The sequence below is a fragment of the Aphelocoma coerulescens genome, chromosome 1 (genome assembly GCF_041296385.1).
Source record: "Aphelocoma coerulescens isolate FSJ_1873_10779 chromosome 1, UR_Acoe_1.0, whole genome shotgun sequence".
Lineage (NCBI taxonomy): Eukaryota > Metazoa > Chordata > Aves > Passeriformes > Corvidae > Aphelocoma > Aphelocoma coerulescens.
The window spans coordinates 10,253,057-10,272,580 of record NC_091013.1 but is presented as its reverse complement, the minus strand read 5'-3'; the positions used below and the strand labels follow the sequence as shown (position 1 = coordinate 10,272,580).

The 19,524-nt window shown below is 34.4% G+C and overlaps 1 protein-coding gene across 11 annotated transcripts in view; it reads right to left on the bottom strand.

The window, feature by feature from the left end:
• The window catches only part of DMD (dystrophin), a 1,181,986-nt gene that overhangs the window by 710,404 nt on the left and 452,058 nt on the right, over positions 1-19,524 (bottom strand). For all 11 annotated transcript variants that reach the window (XM_069032076.1, XM_069032238.1, XM_069031841.1 and 8 more), the window contains 4 exons: positions 16,474-16,662; positions 15,618-15,799; positions 9,786-9,936; positions 4,732-4,851 (listed from right to left, as the gene is read on the bottom strand). In XM_069032076.1, the coding sequence (XP_068888177.1) occupies positions 4,732-4,851; positions 9,786-9,936; positions 15,618-15,799; positions 16,474-16,662 (642 nt within the window). The remainder of the gene's footprint in view (positions 1-4,731; positions 4,852-9,785; positions 9,937-15,617; positions 15,800-16,473; positions 16,663-19,524) is intronic.

The window sequence follows — 19,524 nt, the reverse complement described above, 5'->3', positions numbered from 1 at the left end:
TAACTTTTAAATATCTCACATTCAAGCAGCTGACTTTTCTTAATGACTCCCATGAAAAAAAAACAATTTTCTCTCAACAACTGTAATAACATCTCCATCAATTATCACTGTGGTATACCATAAAAAGTATATTTTTTTCAGTCCTCTAGAAAACACCAAAACCTCAAGAGAACAAGATCAAATATCTGGCTCTGCATTAACTCTGAGAAATATATTGATTTGCACAGCAAAAACATTAATACAAAATACTGTTTTCAGCATATGACTTCAAAGAGCCACAAAACCTACCTTTTTTTTTTTTTTCTCAATAATTTGACAAGATCTTTTATTTTAATAAAGTAAGCAAGATGACTAAGTAACTGCACTGAAAGAAGTGCTGATTCTATGACCTATCTTAAATCTAGTCATTTCTCATGAGAGGCCATAACAACCATGAGACCAAGATACAGTGTTGGGTTGAATAGATTTAAAATATGAAGTTCCAAGTTTGAAATATCATGTCAGGACTGTTATTTATAAAGTAGTTATTATACTAAATCACATGGCGCTCAACTTTAATTCTCTATTCACATCCAACAGTTGCCTGTGTGATGCCCAGAAACTCAGGCTGCAGCAAGTGTTCCTGACACCTGGGAAAACAAATTTTCAGAGAAATTGACTGAACCCACACTAACAAGTAAAACGCCATCCTGTAAAAAAATGCTTTTTCTTACAGCCCTAACTTGAATTTTTAGAGAAATCTGCATGGAAAAGAAGATTTCTTTTCTATATAGACTTGTATTCTATATACATCATCATAAAATATCTCCAATATACTGAAAGAATGTCCCTTATGACTATCAAAAGCAGAAGATGAAATATTTCTAGTCTGCTAAAAGGTCAAAGTAAGGAAGCACGAGAACAGGAGAAAATGAGTAAAACAAACATAACTCTTGGAAACACTGGAGTGAAATAATGTACTTCAAGCCTGCATCTAATGGAGTTTATTTAAAAAATGCTTTTCTAATCAGGTACAGCTATCCACTTTTTTAAAATAATGAGAAAAAGTGGAAAATGCTTTTCCCTATATCCAAAATTAACTCTTCAGAACAGAATATTTAGCCCATCCATAGAGTTTCTACTATATAACAAGAAGTTTTGTGTGCAGTTTTGAAATGCTCAACACTTCATACACCAACACATTGAGTAGGAGAAACAAACAGGACAAACTGGAAGCACTGGTCAGGCCCCACACCTATGATATCTTTGGTATTAATGAGACTTGGTGCAATGAGCCCCACGTTTGAGGACCTGGGATGGAGAACTCCAGGCTGCTCAGGATGCAAACACTGATGAGTTATTCTACAGGCAGGCAGGAGAAATTTCTAGATCAGTAGCCCTTGTCCTTATGGGAGATTTCAACTTCCCAGGCATCAACCAGGAATATCATACTGTTGTGATGAGCAGGTCTTGGAAATCCCTGAAGTTCATAGGACATAAGTTCCTGCCATAAGTGGTTAGTGAGTCAACTGAAATAGCTTATTCATTCTTTAAAATTCCTCACTTATTTTGATATATTTTTACAGGAACTACCCATATATCATCTTCAATCAAAGGACAGTACCCTGAATAATATGAATATATAATCCTGGAAATTACACTCTCAGCTCTTTTCCCCCAGCAGAGGAATGAGCCATCAAGTAGCATTTGATACACTTAAAACATATTTCTTTCTAGCCTGGACCCTGACCCCTGAGGCCTGGGGAAGCCTCTAATTTGAGCTAGCCCACAGGAGTCCTTAAGAGACCTGTTGTCTGCTGGGTACAATTAGGGGAAAAAAATCTCCTTGCATTCATGGCTTCTGTATGCTATCCAGCCATCTCTGAGATGAAGATAATGTCCCACATTTTTTCCTGTAGAATCGAGTCAGAGTACAGCAACAGATTTGCTAGTAAAGTGGTTTGATTTTGCAGGACTAAATATAGATTTGAGCCTTATTCAGCAGCTGCCTTGGTAAATCCTTGGACTGAGTTTAATTGGGGTCTCAGAGTTCTAAGTCTAAATAGTTGGTTCTCAGTAGCAGCATAAACAGAGCTTCTCAACATGTCACATACTGATATGTGAAGTAAGCAAAGTAATGTAAAAGTAGTTTTAATATTCACACTCACCCAGTCTAGCTGTAGTCTCTCAAAGTACCTTAGGGGGACAGCTATTTCTAAGAAAAACCCTGCAATTTTCTTTGCTGTTATTATTCCAAGCACAGTTAAATTTTCAAAGGATAATTTGTTTCAGGGGACACTTTTGACTTCTTTGTCATTAACTGCCTCTTAAATAGATATGTTTATGCATAGGCAATAAAACTTAAGGACTTCTATACAGTTCATTTAAAATCAGCATAGATTCGTGTCAACATTCCTGAGACCTAAAATCTCAACAAGTTCATTTTAGGCTTTAAAAAATTGTCTTACACAGATATTTGAAAAAAAAAAATGCAATACATACACAGATATTTATAGATATGAAAATATTTCAGGAATCACCACCTCAAAAAGAAAAGCATAACAGAATTGCACCAGCTTGGAAAATGCATCTTTGACTATTACACAGAAATAACTGCTCATTTTCTTCCTAATCTGATCCTGACCAGCATCTCAGTGAGCCAGTCTTATTAAGCTCTTTTGTCTGACAGTTCATGCTCTTGTTTTGTTCTACTTTTAGAAGTCAGACTGACAGATACATAATCAAGCTTGGGAACTTTTCTCCATTGTACTTTTTGTCAAATGCTCTAATGGTTGTGCCTGCCAACACATTTTATCTCCTGTGCTTATATTCAGAATGCAATATGAAAAAAACCTTCCAAACAGTTTCTGTACACAGAAAAAGAGGTGTAACATTTCACTAGGAGAGCAGGTGGACTGTGGTAGCTCAGTTCTCCTGGGCTTTAAGGCATGAAAGTTTCCAAACCTCCCTAACACTCTAAACTCTACAGCTTTATATCTGTAATTGGGTTTTATTAACATCTGTAATATTCCATAGTCTTTGACTTCCAGAGCAAGGGGATTATTAACTGTTCTTTCAGATTCTTCTCTAAGAGATTGTGAATAAAAGATGTAACAGGAGAGCAAAACGACTGTTCCACACCACCCCATGCTCTGCTCAGAGGAGGCCTGTGCTGTAGGGTGAGGGGACTCAGGAACTGTCTTGCCAGCATCTTTCAAGGAACATACTTTTTCCAAGACAGTAGTAATTGGGAACACTTTATCCAAATAAGAGGTGCTTTCTCCACTGGTAGAGATACAAATGGTGTATTTCCACAGTGCTTCATCTACATTCATTACTCATTATGCTTCTTTAAGGTATTGCAGTAATGTCTGAGTTCTATTTCAGGTTTTATTCCAATATGGGTCAGCCGCAGATGTTGCACAGGATAATAATGGTACCTTTCCAACCATTGTAATAATAAGGGATGAAGCTGTGTCACCTGATATTCCCTTAATTCTTCTTTCTGAAGATGTGAAATTAGATTAGATGTCTAATAATCCAACAACCTTTCATTTGTTTTTCACACTATTAAAAATTCTCACTCCTACATCTTCTAATTCATGAAGTGCCGTAAATATCAAGTACGGTTAATTATTTTTTCTCTTCTTCTATTCAAGATATTTTACAAGTTGAGCTTAGCTTCTGAAGCCATGTTCTTGCTAGCAATCTGCTTTCTTCCACTGAACAGTTCCAAGGAGCTGGCTGGCAAGAAATTCTGGAAGGTTAAGACTATTTTGAGCAGGTACACCACAGTTCTGACATTTAAGATTAAGTCAAAAGGAAATAATAATTATGGATCAGTAGAGTCTGTATTGTTATCGTGGCTAGGTTGTGCTCCTTGAGTGACTAAGTAGTTGCAGTGGAGAAAACTGAGACATATTTGAAGTGGTAGTGCTCAGAATCTTAGCCAAACCTACTCTAAATTCCAAACCAATTACTGATTTACTGGTACTGGTACCCAAATTAGCTACATTCAAGAGAGCACACAGGTATCTGCCTGTGCTACACTGAATGTATTGATAGCTTCTCTAGAAAAACCTTGGGTTTCAGTGACTTAAAACCCACAAATTCGTATTTTCTTGGGTAATGAAACAAAATGAAAGAAAAACACTTTCTCCTTTCTGAAAGAGAAAAATAGAAGGAATCTTGGTTGTACTATTGCAATTCCTTTTGAGCTGTGTCCCTGGATATCTGACCACCAACACAAGAGAACCCTCCTTCAATGTATCTCAACATTAATTATCCAATTTCATTTCTGTAATTTCATTCAGAAGTTACAGTAAGAGCATTGGAACATAAATAGTACAGCAGTAGCAACTTCTTAAAGATACAAGTGAAATAGTGAACTTTTATTATGAGCAAGTTAATATTTGACAAACTTTTAGAATATCTTGGCTGCTAGCTCTATCACAAATGTATTTCCAATATGTCACTCTTTAAAAATACTCAAGTAATTGTATTTAGAAAATACAATTGAGTGATTATTCCCTTCATTTCCTAAGAAACATGGCCATGAAAACACAATGGGAAATAAATCATGAATTTCCTCCCAAAAGTGCTTTAGAAAAATATAGCAAAATCTTAATATTTCTTGATAACAATTATTTGTCTACCAATTATGATCCTGTACACATTCCCGATCTGGTTTTGCTTATTTTAAAAATTTCCTATTTCAAATTTTTGGGACCAGCACTGCCATTTAGTCATTACCTGAAGCTGCTCTTCCAGTGCAGCAGTAGCTCTGTCTCCACTGTTTTCATCCACCACCACTACCATATGGGTTAGGGAATTCACTTTGACTTGTTCTTGCTCCAGATCTTCTTGAAATGCCTATAATTAAAGCATACATGTTAGAAAACATGTTCCAAAGCAAAAAAAAACCCAAAACAAAACAAACAAACAAACAAAAAAAACAAACAAACAAAAAAAAACCAAAAATCACACCAACAAAAAACCAAAACAACCAAAAAAGTGTACCATTGACTGATTGACTCACATAACTAACCAACTATGAGAATTTCAGAGCTTAAAGTTACTCACTCACAAGTCCTCTTATCACAATATTCCAGATTGAAAATATAGCATGAGAGAGGATTTAGTGAGTTTATGTAGCTGATCTATGGATATTCACATAATATGCATACATGCCTGAAGATTTTAAATTGCCACTGAATTAAATTTTGTACTTCATATTAATATATGAAAATATTTAATTTTTTCAAAATTGTAAGAACATTAAAAATTACATAGTTTTCATTAAACAACCACATACTAACTTCAGCTTGGCAGCCCTAGAATATTACTTACATAGGAAAAAACTTCTCAGGAGGTGACCCACCTTTAGGAGACTCATGTAGCACCCTAGTCTCACAGTCTCACTCACTGCAGAAACCAGGAAACTAAGCAAGAAGCAAAGGCATTTCATGATTTCTGCATGTCTGAGGAAAAACTTTCTTGCCTTTTTTTTTTTTTTTTTCTTCTCAGTTGCCATAAAAATGGAACCCCTCCTTCACTATAGTTTGATAAAATCCAAACCAGCCCAGATCTGGCACCAGAGCAGCCACACCTATTTTCTCCTTCCTTTGCTGAGGACAAACAACAAAAATGGAAGGCACTAAACTGGTGTTGGTACTGAAAATTAAAACCACACAGAAGACCTAATGCCACTCCCCTGAAAAAAAACCCCAAGGTATCCAGGACTCCATCTTGCCTGCACTTTTTATGTGTCTCTAACTTGTTTCAAACCAACAAAAGAATGGGGGAAACCAAATTCCTGGATTATGTCCTCAATACTTCAGCCAAGTGTGTTCTAGGGATTAATACATATACTGGGATAGTTACAGTCAGAAAAATAACATGGCCTTGTCACAAGAGAAACCTTGACTGTATTACCAACTATGTTAAATTTCACCATGCCATGGTTTTCTGCTGCTTTTTCATGCAGAGTAATTCACTCAGGTATGAAGAAGTCCTTGCTGAAGATGTTATGCATTCTAAATCTCTTTTTCATAAGACATATTACTTTTATGTGACAATTTAAAAACCAAAACATAATGTGGTTATAAGCAATAGCAAAGGAATTCCCAGACTACTTTGTTTTTAGAGCATAAATATCTTACCACACATTTCAGAATTAATTTCTTTCATGGGCATATTGAGACAATATAAGAATCTTTTTCTGACTTTCATGCTTGTGAGTACCATTTGCTTCAGAGAACTAGACTATAAAACAATTCTCAAGGACTGTGAAGTACACTAAATTGCTAGAGCCATTCCTGGAATTTAGACTTCTCAACATTTTGTGACCCAGCACTTGATAGGGAAGAGGAGGCAGAGCACACATGGCTCAGAGTGTATAATACAGCTCACTTCCCCCACGTTTAACCCCCTCTCTTTAAGCCATACAAAAACAAATTCATTTCTCTGTAAGTCTGCAGCCATGGACAAGGTGACTTTTATTTCCTTATTAGCTGGAATCTGACAGATGGCATCCCAGAACAAAACCAGAGTTAGCAATGCTCTGCAAGTGCAGGAGTATATGGCACTTTGGAAGTGGGAGTCTCACACACATTGTGAAAGACTTGAGAAGTCATGGAACAGATGAACCAGAAAGTTGAGTCATTATCTAGTCCTCAGGAAGATTCAATTTACTCTGAGGTAAAAGACTGCTCTTTATAACCCAAATGTCTATTTTTACCATGAAATTCATTGGTGAAAATTGTTTGTTTACAGGATCTTGTTGGAACAGGAATTTATGATGGACAGTTTCAAGGCAAGAGCACACTCTGTTCAAATCATTTAAATGGAAATTTCTAACAAGCTGTCCTGAGCTTATTAAAGACATAGAAAATTTTCAGGTACTTAAAATGTGAGATGGATATAGATGTTGATGAATAAAGATAGCAACAACAGAAACTCATAAAACTCCACAATTCCTTTAATTCCTATCTATCAGATAACAAACCACTCCAACATAATCTAGTTCAAAATGAATAAAAATGCCTACCAAAGTCATCCAAGTATCCAAAGACAAATCCATCCTGATATTTGGACACTGAAGAAGTGTTTCATCTTAGCTTTTCAATTACTTTGAAGTACTAAAATCCTAGCACTAAAAAGGCTTAGATGTTTTTAGAAAGTTAATGAAACTATAGCAATCTACTAACTATATATGGTGTAATAATAATTTGGAATAATAAAACCAGTGCAATTAAAAGCACAATTTTTTCATTAATTATAGCATTTCCAATATGATATTCTGCTTGGACAGCCCAATAGTCCCTAGATTGTTACTGAAAAGTAGCTTTCTCCCTTTACAAAATTTTAAGAAAGGCATAATTGTAATATGAGACAAAATACTTAAAGCACTACTTCAAAAAACAGTACTTCTTTACTGAAATGTTTAACTATTATTCCAAAATATATTGACTGTGCCAGATTTCTTACCAGAACTCTGTACCTTTCTAATGATATGAAACTTTATAGAGTCCACCATTACTTTAGTCCACTCAGAAAATTTTCAGTACTATCAAGACATTAACCTCATGTATTTCTGAACTAAGCAGGATGCTGCTCCAATACACATTAGTGATTTTTTTTTTTTTTTTTTTAATATAACCCAGCAGGGAGAAGGGAAACTGAAGTGTCAGTCACAAGAACTCAAGACCAATATTTTTGCAACATCATTTTAAAATGCATAGAATAATGAAATTAGATGTATGGAAATAATAAGACAAAGGGGGATACATAACATGAAATAAATAGAGTGAAAAGTACCTGCTAATGAACAGGTAAAGAGGAGAAAGGAAAATTATGAAGGTAAAGAGGAGACAGAGACAGGATGACAACAACCCAAACCTATCAGTTTTGCTGAAGTCTGTTTCATTTGAAATGATGATTGCCTTTTAAATCTTCTAACTTTTGGTTCCTCATATGAATTTACAAAACATTGTTTCCTGATGCAACGAGAGTCACGTGAGACTAAATGAAAATATGAAGCATGCAAAGTTTTTTGGTTGCTTGTTTAATAACAAAGCAAAAACTGTCCTACTAAAATTCCATTGTTTTAGACCTTGATGTAGGAGGTAGCTTTGCTATATATAATACACAATAAAAGTATATGAAATTTTCTCTCAATAATTGAAAGAGTGGAAAACCCTGTACTTTGAATTCTGAATAAGGTAAATGATAAATGAATGCAAATGTAATTAAAATTAAACCCAAAACCTTTTATTTCCATCATTTCTAGCTAAATTGTGTCTTGCGCAGGAAACAGATTTGAAAAGTAGTACACATAAATAAATAATATTCACTAACTCAGCACACCAAAAATGAAGAACTATTACGTGGAAGAGAAGTTTCTGCATGTCTTCACTCAGAATCTTCAAATACAAGGTAAATACCCATTTTTCTCAGTATAAGAAAGAAGCAGCGTAAAGAGATTGCATAAATAAAAGGATTACATTTTATGTTACTATTCAAGCATAAAATGCATAGAAATAGGAGTAAAGTTATTCAAGTCTCAGTACTGATGTATTCAAAATCTTTCCTGTTTCTTTCTCTAATTACCATTTCATAATTACCTGCCGTCTATTTTAAAAAGAAAATTTAATGTCAGAAAATATCACTAGCTAGTAAACCCACATACTGAAATACATTGTCTCCTCACAGGGCAAGCAGAGACAGCACAAACAGCAGCAGCAGCTGCAGAATTTGTATTCTTCTTCAACAGCACTCCTTAATCAGAATGCAAAGAAATCATCTTTAACACACAAGTGGATCATGAAGTCTTTTGCAGTTTCTGACCTCTTTTTAAAAGACCTGTAAAAGCTGATTTCAGTTTGAATTGTTTTTCAGGATGATCTGCCCTCTAAAACCTGGGCTAGCACTGACACAAACCATGAAGCATCAGGTGTTAAAATCTCTCAAGATACCGGGGAACAGAACTGCTTTGAGCCACTGATGTAGAAACATTAAGAGGTCATCACATTAAATCTCTAACACCTCACAAATCATCTCTGTTTTCTATACTTTTCTGTTCCCTTATCTTCATCAACATGTGCTATAGACACATATATAAATTTATTTTTAAATCTAAATTAATATGAAGCAAAGCAATCTAATCCAGTAAATTGAATGAATCTATTACACAAGCAATCCTCTCTCTCTTTTTAGTTCTTAATTCTTCCAATTAAAAAATTACTCTCATGTAATGTGGAAGAAAATTGGCCAAATTCCATTTACATTCTATTCATTAGTTTGTTATTTTTTTATTTAAATATATTACCGAAAGTATTTTCTACAGTTAGAAAGTAGTGCATTTTAGCGTGCATAATATATATTCAGTGCAAATATATATTCAGAATCTCTGGAGTCCTAACAAAATTATCAGGTCTTTGTATATTGCTGCCTCATTGCTGCTATAACATGTAATGGAAAAAAGTAAGATGCAAAAAGAAGAATACATAGGTATAAAAAAAAACCTGATGCATATTTATTGTAATGTAATGAAAAGATGTTACAGTTGCCTTGCATATTCTAGTATATTGCTTATATATAAAAAGAATGCAATTCTTTTTTATATCAGAATAAAACTCAAAGTTGTGATAAAATAGGTCTACAAAAGCTTGTTAAGTGTACAGAACAATAAATATTAAACCAAGATTTCATATTACTTTGCTATGCTCTAATGGCAGAAGTAGAGCTTTTAAAATGTCAAACACCCAATTTGTTTTTTATGCGTTTGGAAGCATACCACAGCATACCTTATGTTCTTCTATTTGATGCTTTAGGTCCTCTAGATCTGGACCTAAGGGCTCCAAATCAATTTTCTTTGTCCTTTCCTCAGTTTTTGTCAGCCAATCAGCTAGCTGGGCCAGCTGCTGATTCTGCAGATCCATCAGGATTTTATGTAAACTGTAAAACAAAGAAAAAAATAATTAGAAGTTGTAAGTGAAGAAAAAAATAGGCAGAAACATCTGCCCCATATACTACCCAATTTTCACAAGGTTACATTTGAAGGCAGAAAAGAAGAAATATGTATTTTTCAAAGGGGAACAGGCTCCCCAGGGCAATGGTTACAGCACCAAGGACAGAGCTCAAGGAGTGTTTGGACAATGCTCTCAGGCCCAGGATGTGACTGTTGGGATGTCCTGTGCAGGGCCAGGAGTTGGATCCCGATGGGTCCCTTCCAACTTAGCAAATTCTATGATTCTATGGAGAAGGTAACTGAAAATTTTTTGAAGTAGTTTTGATTTAGACCAACTGTTTTGAAGCTTTTTCTTTAGCAACTGACTACACCATGTAATATTCTGTCAAAGCTTTGTCCTCCAGCTGCATTTCTATTAGAACTGGAGTTCAAAATTTCTACTATCCGTTTTTTTTCAAGCTTCTGTTATCCACTACAAGTATTTTGAAAACTGCTCATACAGCTGACCTTACCAGGCTTCCTCTAATTTAGGATATTAAACAGAAGAAATTATTAAATTTTCAGTTATTCAACAGGGAATAATCTGAAAAATTAAGCAGGAAATACTTCAGTTTTTCCTAATCAAATTATATAGCTAGATCCAAAATAATCTGGCCAGAAATCCATTACAGATTTCTACTTACCCTTGCTTCTTTAGAAATTCTCTAGACTTTTCTAAACAAAATCTTCATCTTATCAACAGCATTCTTAAAATAATGTGTTAACTATTTCTGAGCAATGAAGTTAAAACAACACCTTTGTATTATCCATCTTTCAAATAGCATACAATTTTTTTATTTACATTTGACAGACCAAAGTCACTGTTCCTCAATCATACTGAGCTTGTTGAAACCATTGTATGCTTTAGTATGTTACTTAGTTCTCAAGCACAACTCTTGCAGCAAAAAGCCAGTTAACTACTTTCAGAACTCGAGTTGAACTTTCAGACTTGAGAAAATTACAGTGTAAGAAAGATAGCAGAGTTGTACTTTAATTCACTTGTTTCTCAGTTGGCTACTTGAAAACGTAGCCCAAATTAGAAAGCTATTGTGATTTTCAGCTCTGTGACCAAGAGCACCTAGAATTACTCAACTTCACACTGACATTTCTCCCCACAAGGTTATTTTAAACCTTTTTTTAAATACATTTTCTCCAGCAGAACTCCAGAAGTGCAGACTGGCAGATGTGCAGTGTGAGTACAATGCTCCAGAAAAGTGCATTGGTCTTGTCCATGACCTGTTAGGCAACTTAAGAAATGTTTGCAGAAACCCAAACGTGACGTTTCTGTCACAATTTCACGATGCTCAAGTAAAGCAAATACTTATGAGCTTGTCCAAACAATTGTGGATTTTCCCATAACAGTTTGAAAAAACCCAGAAATACATAAATTTGAAAATCCATGCCTAAATATGTCCAAAGTCAGCACCATTCTGTATTTTCCCAGATATACCTAAAAATTTTCAATCTAATCATCACAGAAGATTACATTGTACATGTCGGTAATTTTTGGTACTCACTTAAATTCCTCTGAATGACCAGGATTTAATAAATGGGATCATCATGTAGCTGTAATATGTGAAATCCTGTATCTCACTCGTAACTTGTTCATATTTTAAGATATATGTCTGAAACTTCGGCACTTGTATTGTTGGCTGTAATTTATTTCCTTACATTTTTAGGAAAAAAAAATTGCTTCCATTTTGAATCTTCTCAAAATTATTCAAATGTTTAGTCTCTGATTAAATATTTATTGAATTACTCTTTGCTATTTTGAACTGTTAAAAAAAGTACTGTATACACAGCATTAACTCATATTGTGCAAAGAAATCACTGTTTCCAGTGATACTTAGTACTTTGTATTTATCCTGGCTAACTCACACTTCATTGTTAGACAAGGGACAGGCCGAGAGGAACCTTAAAACATTCAACCATGACAAATACAAAGTCCTGCCTTGGGAAGGAAGGAAGGAAAGGAAGGACCCTTGAATGATGCAGGCTGGGGAATGATTGCCTTGGGGTACTTCACCACAAAAGAAAAACGAACCTCCACCACTCTGATATTGTCTTCTCTCCCTGAAATGGCCTTTGCTTTAAAAAGAATGGGTCATCACATAAAAGACCTTCTCAAAAAAAGCTTTATGATGTTTATGCAAATAATAAATTTCGCATTCATAAACTTTTTTTAAATAAGGATCTTTTTTTCTTTTAATCAAAGAGATTACAAACACAGACTTCAAATATCCCAAAAGTAACAAGAATGTACAAGATACTTTCAAGCAGAAGTACAAATGGAATTATTCAAAAACTCCTATGACTTGGGTATTTCAATAATAAAATATTAGCTGTTAAAACAACAAAAAAAAAAAGTTTGTCTTTTTTTTTTTTTCTCTTAATGCTGTCAACAAAAATAATAATTTATCCCAGGATTATCACTTGCATCTGGATAGAAGAAAAAAAAGTTGTCTGAGGACTTCTGAAAGAGAAATAATCAAGTTTTAGTAGTGATCATAGGAAGAGAAGCCAAACCAGAGTCTCTTGAAGCAGGAATGGTAAAAGTGAGAAAATGTGAAAGGCAATCTGTGAAACCAAGTGCAAGGAGTGGTCAAACGAATCCTGAGGAGTACATGGGCATGGAGCAGATCTTCAAATGTAGAGCAGTGGATACAGAAAAGGGGAGAGGCTGCAGACAGACGCCAAGGTGAATCAACTTTATGGAAATAAAATCTTGCAAACAAATTTAAAATTTTTAAAAGCTTGATTTTAAATAAGGTTTTAGTCACAACTGTTTCTTGAATGGTACCTCAGTGGTCCTGAATGGCACTGAGATGGTATCAGGTGATACACTTGGAGCTCTGTGAAAGGTTTTTGTTTTTCCTAAGAGAAAGTCATGGATCTTCCTGATATAGTATGATTTCAGGTTTGGTTTTTTGTTTTCTTTTTAACTTGAAATCATATACTAAAGATTGATTAAAACCACCAGAGAATTCATACAGTGTTGTTTCCATCCTAATCTCTCTGTTAATTACAGACAGAATACAGAAAGATGATACCCTGTTTTAATAAAGCCCATGGTTCACAAGGGATTAGGGACCTAAGATCTTAGTCCTTCACTTTCAAGTTTGTATTTTATTGTCTTACTTGATGCTCTAAACTAAGCTATTATAAATATAAAGTACAATGCTTCATCCTGGAGCTATCCTCTTAGCAATAAATTAAATAAACTGTACAGAAAAACTGTTAAACTGAATTTAAGAAAATGGAAATGTGAATAAATACTTACTATACATACTATTGATATTATTCTGAAGTAAGGAGCATAAATTTCAAAATTAAATAATCATAGAAAACAATCACAGTTTATTCCTAAGCAAAAGAATGCTTCTTCTTTCTTACCATTCTCCAGGTACTTCCTGGCTTTCAAAACACTTTTACAGACTTTTTACAGATATGTGATATGAGGGTTTAGTACTTATTTATATAACTCAGGAGATTACCAAAATCTTTGTTTATAGTATGGCTCTCATAAGTTTCAAATTAAAAAAAAAAAAACTTTTTCATTGAATTGAATGTGTTTTAAAAGTTGTAGAATTCTCTGTAAAGTGGTTAGTTGCATTGTTTTTCTCTACAGTGGTATATTTATCACTCTGAGATGCTTTAATATAAAGAATCCTGTTTAAGAAAGGCCAGGAGGAAGAAATTTAAAAAAACAGACTGTTTTCCTTCAGCATGCTAGTGCACTGCATATTAGAAGAGTCAAACACTTTCAATATACAGTGAATACATGAGAAATCTAGTCTGGGCTGCCTTTATACAAAGGCATTGTTGTGTTCCAAACCTCCTCTGACATTCTGACCTCCTAAATCACTTTTCCTAAGACCCTTTCACTTTTATAGCATCTTTATCAGTATATCTTCCTCCTGTCCTTGTTTATTGCTTGCTTTTTTCTTCCCTGGGCTGTAAAGTGTGGTACCTTTTTTTTACACTTCCTATTACCATCACAGAGGTCAGACAGCCTTGCTGTTCTCATCTTCACAAAAACCACCTCTGTTTGGCTAAACATGTCACTGTTGCCTTAGGGACAAGATTACAGAAATGTGCTCAGAAGATTGTGCTTTAAGCTGAAGTAGAAGATGGACCCTGAGAGTTTAAATTATGTATAATAACCCAGAAATATATTATATTGTGATATGAAAGCTTTCAATAATCCTCTGGCCGGTTTCTTGAAACACAGGGGTTTGACCAAAAGGCCAGAATTAACTATATCTAAGTAGGTCACTCCTGAGAAATTTTCTCTTGTCCTATCCCAAATCTCATTGAACTTATCACAGATTTTTTTTTGTATAGGAAATTAAATAGTAGCACAACACCCTCTGTGAAACCCCTATCATTTTATGTCTTCTACTGAATTCATATTACTCAAAGATGACCTGCTTCAGAAGATACTAGGCCTTTACAATCCCCAAGCAATGACTATAGCTGTATCTGGGGGATGAGTTTAACAACTGGTGTTAAAGGACATTTTAAGTAGACAAAGTACCACTCAGAGACGTAGCTACTTGCATGTGTTGATTTAAATGAAAATAAATATGGCAAATACAAACTTCCCACACTAAAGCATCATAGAATTTTCTCTCCAAGAAAACACTAAAACTGGAATAAGTTAGGTTGGAACATCTGAAACCCATCAACAATCTTAAAGGAAGACAGAACAAAGGCAACAATCTCAATACCCAGTAGCAAGCTGAAAAGAAAACAAGTGTTTGGAATTGCTAAGAACATATTTCAAGAAAGAGAGTTATGTCATCCAATTGTTGAAAATCCTGGTTTGCTTTTTAATGCAGTGGGCAAACCCCTCAACTCCAAAAGGTAAGGTAGAAACGGAAAATGCTCAAAGAGGAGCAAGATGAATAGCTGAATATATTCAATATATGTTTATGAAGAAAGTAAGAAAAGATATACTGTATCTCTGTATCCTGTAAACCAAATTACTCCCCTGTGGCACAATCACAAGCTCTTACATTTATGGAATTTCTTATCCCACATGGTACTATGTAAATCAAAATTTCAAAATCAAACATAATATCATTAAAAATCCTCTGAAGATTAATCTGAGTATTTAATAGATTATTTTTCTACTTTTACTTGTATTTAAACTGTAAGCTGTAGGACTTGCCCTTTTTTAAATAGTGTAATTTTTTCTTAGATAAAATCACAGCAATATTTCCAGGAAAGCTAAGATCTCATTCATTCTTTTTGTGGGATTGAGTTTTACAGGCCTTAAAAGATTGGTTTCTGTTTCCCTTTTTTATCTTTGCAGAGATTCTCTCCTTTGTTGCTCAATATTGTGTGATACAATATTTATTGAAACAACTGGAAAAAGGTGAGGTAGGTTAACTAAATTTTGGTTAAAGTGTTATCTCTGTCCAAGCTGCTGACAGCTGCAGCTTTATGTGGCTTTCAGGCTCCAAACAACATGCAAGGTTCAAAATCACATCAAATTTCAGGTTAAAACAGATAAGAGATGGAGTTTGGTTCACACTGAAGTGAAAGAAAATCCCAACTGTTAGCCAAGTTCAGGATTGTTTCAGTCAAAATCAATCTATATTATTTCACCTGACATATTACTTACTTGCTTTGCTTCTCCATACTTGCTACCCTGAGACTTTCCCAACGAGAATTAAGTAGATTCATTTGTTCTTGGATTTCATTCTCTTCCTCATCTGAAAGTTTTCCTGTTGACAGAAGTTGACTTCCAACTTGCAAAACATTACCAACACGTCCTTGGTGAGCTGTTAACTCCATCATGAAACCCTGACAACAACAACAACAACAACAAACAAACAAACAAACAAACAATCCAGGTTTAAGTTGCATTCTTTGAAAGGAAAGACAGAATTGCACCATTTTGAAAACATGATTTTCAACCTCACTTTTAATTTTTTCAACCCCTCCCAAAACCTTGTAACATAAACCAGAAATAAACCAAAAAGAAACACTTTCACTTTCTTCAAAGGGCAAAAAGTTATTTAGTTGGTGAAGAGGAGGCTGAGGGGTGGCCTTATTGATTTCTGCAACCTAAAAGAAGGTTGCAATGAGGTGGGTATAGTAACAAAGAATAGAATAAGAGGAAATGGCCTCAAGTTGCGCCAGTGGAGGTTTAGATTGGATTTTAGGAAAAAAACATTCCACTGCATGTTTAAACATTAGAATGGTCTTCCCAGGGAAGTGGTTGAGTCACTGTCCTCGGATGTGTAGATGCAGCAGGAACATGGGTTAGTGGTGGACTTGGCAGTATTAGGTTAATGGTTGGACTTGAGGATCTTAAGGGTCTTTTCCAACCCAAGCAATTCTATGACTCTAGGGCAGAGTCTCCAGTTTACATTCTCTGAATCAAAATTAATAAAAATCAAAACAAAACCCCAAAAAACAAACAAAGATACTAGAATAAAAGAAATACATTCTGAAAGATTAGCATAAACATGTACCTCGTGGGTGTGAAACTGTTCTTTAACAACTTCTACGTCATTGGAGATATCTCCTTGTGCTTGTAATGCATCTTCAGCAGAGAGAAGCCATGTGAGAACTTCTTCTAAAGCAGTTTGGTAGTTTTCAAGATCCATTCCAGCCCCCATCCGCACAGTGCTAAATGTCTTTTCTTCAACACTTCCTAAAAACTGATCAAAACCAACATTTTAAGAGCAATGAAAATGGCATCTGCTCAGACAGATCTACAAAGGAAGGAAAGGAACACCATTGTATTCTAAAAAAAAAAAAAAAAATTCAAATGGCTAATACATAGAAGTACTTAGTACTACAAAATCAGTTAACTGACCAAGATCAGTTAAAAAACAATCTCATATTCAATCAGTTATTTTACACTGGTATTCAAAATCCCTATCAAGTGTTCTGAATAATGAGAATAATGGGAGATACTTATTTACCACAGCAGCTCATAAAATGATATACTCAAAAAAATAGCAAGTTGCTTGCTGGCTTTGCAGAGAATATGTGCAAAACATGACATTTAAAAAACCCAAACCAGCAAACCTCTACACTACATGCAATGCTAGGCTTGAGCAATCCACAGACACACATTTTGTGAAAACCATTCCAGGAAGTCAAAAAAGCTCAAAAACAAATGCGAAATCATAACTTTTTAAAACCAAGCAAAAGTGCATTACTGTTGATTTCTCTTTTCTGCAAAAGCCAACCTTGTAATTATTTTTTAGAAGCTGAGTGTCTCTTATGAGACCAGAAATCCCATTTCTGGTCTACTGCTTAAAGTCAAGAGAAATCAACAAGTATTTATTGATTAGTATAACAATAGAAAACAAGGACATAAGAGAAGCAAGGAATGCATTTGCTACAGAAAATACCTTCCCATAAGTTTTTCAAAAAGTTCTGAATAATTTTAGCTACTTTGTTAGGAATTTACTTCAAAAACAAACTATACATAAAAATATGCTTATTCTTTCATAAAAAAAATATATCTATATATATACACCAAGGCATTTAATGTTTTTATAGCTGGCAAATTTTTTTTCTACTGATATACTTGTGCTAATAAAACACTCACAGCAGCTAATAAAGCCTTTCATTGCAGTTTAGAACTGAAAGTTAATCACTAGAGCCACAAGCAGGAACACAGAAGGCTCTGAGTTGGAAGGAACCCAGAGGATCATCAAGGCCAACTCTTATGTGAATGGCCCATATGGGATGAGAGCTCAACCAACTCAGCTGACCTCAGGAAGTGTAATGCATGCCATGTAATCACTAAAAATGAAATTTTCAATCTTCACAACAACAGCTTCATTCTGAATTGTACAGATCTAATAATCACATGCAATTTTGGCAGATCCCTAACTATGTGTTAGGCTAGGTAATAGTCATGACTCTATCACCACTTGCGTGAGAAACTCATCAGAAAAAGCAGGCTTGGAAATCTGATGAACTTTATCGTCTGGGATTTCTTTTGTTTTGTTTTGTTAAAAGGAAGTATTATCTTACAGAAATATAAGTAAAGAAGCACAGAAAATGGGCGGCACATATCCCTTCTGCACAAATAAATTTTTGGACTGTGTGTAGTTCTAGATTTCCAATAGTAATAACTATTTCCAATAGTAATAAATTGCACCCAACCACATCACATTTCTGGGGCAAGATACAGTTTTTTCCACTGTGCAAAGGGATAACTTGATCATTTTTTTCCACAGGTAATATTTTTTTTTTTCTTTCATAGCAATACTTCATGGGACATAGCTGTATCTGTTACAGTGGAAAAAAAAAAGCTTTAACAGTTGAGTGAGGCTAGGGATATCATGTTTGTAGAGATCTGTGATAATCTATGTTATCTGTATTTGTTTGAAAATTCTTCATCTGAAAATCCTTCTTTCTCTAGATCAGACACAGAGTACTGTCTCATGGATGACAAGTGTTTAACTAATGACCCCCAGCAACACCTCTGAGAAACAACTACTAAGTATAATTTTTCCTAACAATCAGCATTTTCACTGCTTTCTCTCATGCTAACATAAATATCACATGGAAGTGCTTTGCAAAATCTTGGGCTCATGATCTTCTATGACAAAATGGTGCCTGGACTAATTTCAGATCTGTTGCAATCTCTCTTGAAAAAGCATAAAAAGACCAAAAGACTCTAATAAAAACAGAAACCAAAAGAATTTCTTGACAGGTATTCCAAATTGTGTTCTCAATTAAAAAAAAAAAAAACCAAAAAAACAAAAAACCCAGGTTTTTTTCTGACATAAGGAAAACAAAAAAAGACTAGAAGAAAAATACATAAGCATAGAATTTTAAAATTGTAACACTATAGAATGTCTACAAGACAAAAAACACTCCTTGGAGGCAACAGTGGTTTTTGAGTTGACAAAAATCATGTATAAACACTGTTACTTTTCACGTCTACTACTTCTGTCAGTTCTGTTTTCTCTCCAAAAGATAGCAATCCACCCTTGCTCACCCTGGATATCAAATGAAAAACAGCTATTGAAATTGGTGGAATTAGCTGTAAATGGAATACAAAACACTTAGAAGTGGACAACTACTGACCTAAAGTTTATGGCACACTCTTTCTATTAAAAACCAAAGTAGTGTTTCAAAGATTATTGTAAAGATTATTCATCCATAACAAACCCCAAATTTAAGTATGTAGATCCTAGAATATGAAGAATAAACCACAATGAAATAATCCACATAAGACAAACAACAATGAAAACCTCTGATCTTCATAAATCATACTGGTAGGCAACCAAACAGCACAAACTGTGAGTGTTCTTATTTATGAGTTTATATGAAATCTCTTTGAAATTTATAAACCAGTGAGGAAACAATCAAATTCTAAGGTGTTGCATATACCACATGGACAACACAGATATATATATATAGATATATATATATATATATATATATATATAGCATTATTAATACAGACACCTAATACAAGTCGTGATAGTTGTTTCTAACCATATTTTTTAAGAGAATGAGAAACAGTAAGGACAGGCTGAAGTCAAATTGCT